This window comes from Sinocyclocheilus anshuiensis, unplaced genomic scaffold, assembly GCF_001515605.1.
Source record: "Sinocyclocheilus anshuiensis isolate Anshui unplaced genomic scaffold, SAMN03320099.WGS_v1.1 scaffold1632, whole genome shotgun sequence".
Lineage (NCBI taxonomy): Eukaryota > Metazoa > Chordata > Actinopteri > Cypriniformes > Cyprinidae > Sinocyclocheilus > Sinocyclocheilus anshuiensis.
The window spans coordinates 705,099-711,491 of NW_015558674.1; the positions used below are offsets into that span (position 1 = coordinate 705,099).

General features: G+C 39.2%; 1 protein-coding gene across 1 annotated transcript in view; it reads left to right on the top strand.

Annotated features, from left to right (window-relative positions):
• Nucleotides 1–356: 356 nt before the first annotated feature.
• tox2 (TOX high mobility group box family member 2) overlaps nt 357–6,393 on the top strand; it is a 163,219-nt gene continuing 157,182 nt past the window's right edge. The window contains exon 1 of the mRNA XM_016477573.1: nt 357–526. Within this exon, the coding sequence (XP_016333059.1) occupies nt 425–526 (102 nt within the window). The 5' untranslated portion in view covers nt 357–424. The remainder of the gene's footprint in view (nt 527–6,393) is intronic.

The window sequence follows — 6,393 nt, forward strand, 5'->3', positions numbered from 1 at the left end:
TATATATATATATATATATATATATATTACATTTTTACTTATTAAAAACATAATTGTAATAGCATTTTACTGTATAAGTATTTTGTTAAAAAAACGTTCTTTTACTTATACTAAAAACTACATCATTTCACTTATAGTTAATATATTAACAGATTTTAGGCTTTTTAGATTCTTTTGCGTTGAAGTGCATTTTAAGCGCGTAAATAATCGCAAAATATCCACCGCGCGCGTTTTCACATGGAACAGAACAAATCCCGCGAGCGGATGTGAGGAGAGCAAGAAGAGAGGCTCAACCCCTTTCTCTTTCAGTCGTTCTGTTGCTTTTTGTTTGGGTTAACAATAGAGAGAGAGAGAGAGAGAGAGAGAGAGAGAGAGAACAGAAGCGCGAGCTGCTCTCCATGCCTTCAGTCTTGCGGAGCGGGCGATGGATGTGAGATTTTACCCTGCACCTCCTTCAAGCGTGGGCTCCTGTACATTACCCACCGCCACCAGCCTCTCCTCTCTGGACTATTACCACTGCAACAAGGTAATTTACCCCACCGTGCGTTTGCTTCTCCTTCTTCTTTACGCACCGGTTCAGTTTCTCTTTCCCAGATGGGAAATAACCTGCTTCATTAACTTCAGGGCAGTTTCATCTGTTGCAGAATGAACATCGTGTTATTTAGTGTAGGCTGCATATGGTGAATGTGTGAGTTCTGTGCGCGTATTGCTGGGTGATGCGAAACCTCGGACGCGCGTGCATCTCCGGACAAGGTGGAAAACAGTCCCAAACTTAGTTCGCTATCTCGGGAATCGTGCACTTGCATCACTGGTATATTCGTGCAAAAGCAGGCTGTAAGTGAAATGCGGCATCGCACCTGAAAAGCATTAGGCTGAGTAAACTAAAGTCCGCTAAAGACTCTGGCAGCTTGTTTCCCGAGGGAAGATGGAGAGCTCCCCTCCTGGTCCAGCGCCTCTCGTTGAACATGAATTATAGGAGACATGAAGCACTCTTTTCTTTCTGTCTGGATGCGAATTAGCTTCATAATTGCTTTGCTGATAGAACTGCATCCCTCTGTGACGTAGTTGCAGTTCCACGTGTAGAGAACAATTAATGAGTTCTTAGGCGCGTTATTTATTTATCACGGGGAACTCGGCTCATCTTTCTGGCAGGATTTCTGTGCATTTATTTTCGCTGTTTGATTGGAACGAAACAAGACAGTTAGTCCGAGACCCAAAACGGTGGATGGTGCATTTAGCCTTTTCAGCAATATTCATAAAGAACATTTAAAACAGAATAATGTGTGCATTGTGTTAAGTTGAATGGTTTGCCAGTATGCGACGGACTACTAACGGGTCGAGATGTATACGGTAAGATAGAGTACAGTGCTGAATGTAAATAGAATCTGCATTAAGATTCGGCGTCATAGAGGCTGACTAGGATAAGATTTTAATCAGTTAAAGAAATGCACTTCACCTCCTCGTGTCTCTACGGACTATACGTCCACCCAGTTATCTGTGAGGGCGTGCAGCATTAAGAATAATTCAAATCACATTTGAGCCGGTATTGCTTTTTGGGTTTTAATGGTATTTGCATAATGCAACTCTGTAAGAATTCGGTTTTAGTTCATGCTGGGGTTTTTTTTCCTTCGGTAACTGTGTTTAAGGTGTTACTGCTAAATTGTCATAAAAGTGTAGTCTTCAGCTCTTGTGATCCTGTAGTACGCAAAAGGAACGTCGAACTGTCAAATTCGCATTTCGTTTACATAGAATTCGGAGTTCAGAGTTCGTTCGGAATTGAATCGATGTATCTAAGCGCTGGTCACGCGTTTACATTTTCCGTGTTCCGTGTTGTGTTCGTGAAGCTTAAATAGTAGTTAAACACCACCAAACCGGATATTGAATTAAAATATATGAGTATATCTTCTTTAATTTTCTACAGGAACCAATCGGCTGTGAGAATTTTTGAGGCTCAGACCGCGGCCCAGTAATGTACAGGCGTCCTTAATTGTGAATTACTTCATAGTTGTTTTTATTGAACTCAGTGTTATACACTCATGTTTTATATAATGTATATATATATATATATATATATATATAAATTGATGTATGAATTACGTTGGCTGTATATAATGGTCGAAACATTGGCTTTTACCTTTAAGAGTAAATGCATTATTTAACAACCCGTCTTTCTTTAGAAACATTGCAGAGTTTTTTTATAAGACAGCCTGTGATAGAGCTTAAAATTCAGTCATCCTGACAGAGAGTAACTCATAATTTGCGGATGGGTGTTTATAGCAGGGTGTCACAGAGTTAAGCTTGTGGTTCTGAGCATATGGAAAAGATCAGCCGGCGAATGGAGAGCAGAGTAATCTAAGCCAACTCCATACGTTGAAAAACGATCCCGTGCAAGTGGACATTATGAAACAAAATTTTAGGGGAAAAGCCTGCCCTCCCCACCACAATGGCCCTCTTTATGTGCCTCAGCTTTAATAATGCAATATTCTCCAACATTCTTGAGAGGCCCCAAATGAAGGTCACGTATGGAGGTCTCGCATTAATATGTAATGTTGTAGCGTTTGCGTGAAGTGGTTTACAGTGGTGCCACATGAACTGGAAATAGTTCTGAAAAAGTAGGCCATCCATGATAAGTGATTATCGTTTCCTGTCGCTAACACACAAACATGCTACATGCTTCATTCCTGAGCCACGCGTGAGATTTTCCATACTTGTATGTGAAGTGTGAAATGTAGTAGAGCAATGCACATACTGTATGGTAAACCAAAACAAGAATATGCTTCCCAAAACGTGGGAGAATCTCATAATTTCGAGTTTCTGTTTTCAGCAATGGATATATGCAGAAACTACAAATTAATAACCAAAACATCAAAATAAATAATAGTTTGCAGTTATTATTTTAGAAGACTTGTTATAGCAAATGCAATCCCATTGGAGAAATCTGGATTTAAGTTTAAATTCACTAATACTGTCCGCTTGCATCTTTAATCTTTATTTTAGCAGCCTCACTTATTATGATATACCTTGAGTTATGGTGATTAAATGTGCAGAAATTATGTTTTTCCCCCCGCTTTTTCCTTTTGCACGTCCAAGAAAATTAATACAGTTATTGTTTGTTTGTTTGTTTTTTCTCCATGATGGCCGCCATGTTGAAATACAAGACGAAATATGCTTTATCGAAGTCACATTTCAGTTTGCGAAATGAATCTTGCATTGCTCTGGTGTACACAAGGGGGCGACAGATTTCACTTTAAACGTGGATGTGTTGTTGTTCAGCTAGCTAGCCATAAACATGTCATATTTGCCTAACAACACACCAAATTCCACTTGTGAAGATAGAAGAGTGTGTTTTCAGAGTATTAATTTTGTGCGTAAAAGCAGTCACATTTACCATAGTTCGGTGCATTTTTGCGGGCGAAATCCAGTCATTTCAATAGTAATTCACGTAATTGGAAATTTCACGTGAGGGAAAGATTCTCCTATGGAAATTTTGCAACAAGTTCAATGCACTGACCAACAGAAACCTGCTTGGTGTAAAAATGACTTCTGTCTTCACGATTGACAATAAACAAGTGGCATTTTTTGCTCACGAATTTTCCTTAATATGACCTCAACTTAAGACCGAAAAGCAGACTTTAACATAAATATCTGTTGATTTGTTCATACCATGTTTTTATGCATGCATATAGTTTGCAGGCAGTTACACCTCAGAATAGGGAAGCAACTTTACAGCTATAACAACCAGGCAATCAATAATACATTAACCAGTGTAATCGTTTGCCCTGCAACAAACCTGCCAGATCCATACTTCCAATGCAAACACACCCTCCTCCGCCGCTAGTAACTGCTATGTTAGTATTTACTCAAGCGCCCATTGGTCCAATAGTGCAAAACCTAGTTTTAAGAGTATATGCAAGATTTTGGGTCGAACATTCTTTTCTGGTGTCTTCATGCTGAAGTTTCAGTTGAGCTGTGACTCATTCTCACTTTGAGTATGCTGACTTTCTATCTCTCGTTTTCATGAGTGGGTGTATTGTTTGTTAAGCATACGCTCTGTGAATTCCTCCTCTAAAGGCCATCTCTTCATAAATGCATGTTTCACCCAGAGAATGTTTGTCGAATGCATTATGACTTGAGCATCGCCCGGGGCTCATTCGTTGCGTTTAAAATTGAAGTTGGATAGGTTAAGGGATGATGGACCACTTCCCCACCGGCATTACTGTATTAATGCAGACAGAGGTAGGCAGACCACAGTTAGCCATGACTCAGTGTTACAGACAAGCCGACTACTTTTGACTCTTAGATCATCAAGTATATTCATAGCACTCACTTGTCAAAAGTTTGATTTTCAATATATATCGATTTTTGTGTCAAGTCAACATGAAATCGAAATCAACCCTATTTACTATACTTTTTTTAATGCATGATTCTGGATTTATCGAGAATGATTCATCAGTGTGTGTTATTCAAAATAAAAAGTTTGCCTTCATTATTCTTTCATCAAAATGCAGTAATTTCCTCCATTCAACATGGATCCAATTAGTCCGACTTGTCCTACATTTTTCTCATTGAACATCCCGTTGCATTAGAGATCTAAAAATGGGATGCAAATGTCATTTCATGTTTGACAACAGAGCGTGAAGATTAGTAAAGCAGGTCCAGACGTCCACGAGCATGTAAGGCTAACCGTTTCTTGCAGTGAGTTTCATAAAAGTTTGACTTTCAATTTTATTGTACATCCAAAAGTCAGCCATCAAAAGAAAAGACACCTCAGACGTTAAGCGGCAGCCAAAAAACTTTATCGCTCCTGAATCAGATCCCTATAAGTGGGTAGCTGTGTGACGGCAGAAAACCTTGATTCATTTGAAACGAGTCTGAGGCCTTAACTTATTATTTAGCCTGTTCAAAGAGTCTGTCTCTCTCTGTCTTACTCTTTGAGCTTGTTCTTCGCTGCTTAAACCATCTAAAAATAACTTGCAGGCCTAGCAATTACTGGAAATGGGTGCAGAGTGGTGCATCTGCGAGTGCAACTGTCTTTAGCTTAAGTAATACTTTAACCAAAATGCATCAGTGCAGTATATGCAGGGGAAATGAGAGATTTCCAAGAAGAAACTTGTGGCTATTATTTTTGTGCATGCTGTGCAGTGCATTGCATATGGAGACATGCGGCGTATGTAGATGTGTGGGAGCAGGATTGCGTGATTGCATGGGAAAAATCATCAGGTTTGCATCAGTTACACTGATTCTGCATGTTAAATCAACACGCATTTCAGGATCTCTATCAGTGTTGTAATTCAAATCAAGTTTAAATGTACATGCATACTGAATCAGATTAACAGCAGGGGATTGCATATGTATAAATGGAGTTTTATATGCATATATGTTTACTTTTGAACGTACATGTTATCGCAAATCATTCAGTCTTGTTCACATTAAGACCAGAGAAAACAACAAGTGAAAACCATCCTATCAGTTTGCAAAAAGCAAATGCCGCCGGTAATTACCTTTTCCTGTATATGACAGTTCTCCTCTTTCCTCGACACTGTAATGGAGATGTGAGATAAAATGAGTCGTCAGGCCAGCAGAGCTGCGTTCTGAACACGGGGAAGTTAATTAGGTGGAAAGAGGCGGTCGAGGCCTAACAGAAGCTGCGCCGAGTCGTTCATTTGTATGGCAGAGCGGCACGATCCGTCTAACGGTGCTGCCACAACATCATAAACCTGCCTGTGAGCCATTGTTCATTTGTTATTTTCATCAGTCTGGTTTGTTTGAAGCTGATTTGTGTGTGTAATGTCAACAGGTTTATGAATAGCACAGTATGCATTGGTATAGTGGGGTCCAAAAGTCTGTCAGCACATTGATAATATGAGATTAATAATAAGACATGCTCAGAAATGTTACTTCATGTTCAAAATTCGGTTATTTTGTGATGAGAAATGTTGTATTAAATTAGACAGCAAAGCAAAATAGAATAATTTGTAGTCGTTGTTAAATCTTCATTTGCCTTCCAAATATGATGTTTAAGATGTTCTCTTGGCGAGAGTAAATCACACCTGTGTTGTGAAATGTAGAAACATTCACAACGAGGCGCTTCACGGCCCTACTGTGCACCTGTATTGCTGGCATGCGGTGTGAACATGTCTGTGCACTCTGTGGTGAGCGAGACCTTTTCAAAACTATTCAACGCTTTGCTTTATGAGTCAGAACCACAAAACTGTGTTACAAAACTCCAGTACATGTGTGAAATACAGAGATCTAAGAGAGACCCATAAAATGTGCACTTTGTGTTTTACTTTGTTTTACAATTTTACATAGATACCATGAAAATGAGTTGTGCATTGCATTTTAGCTGCTTTTGTATATTTTCTGTCATTAAATTTGTGTGTGTGTATGTAT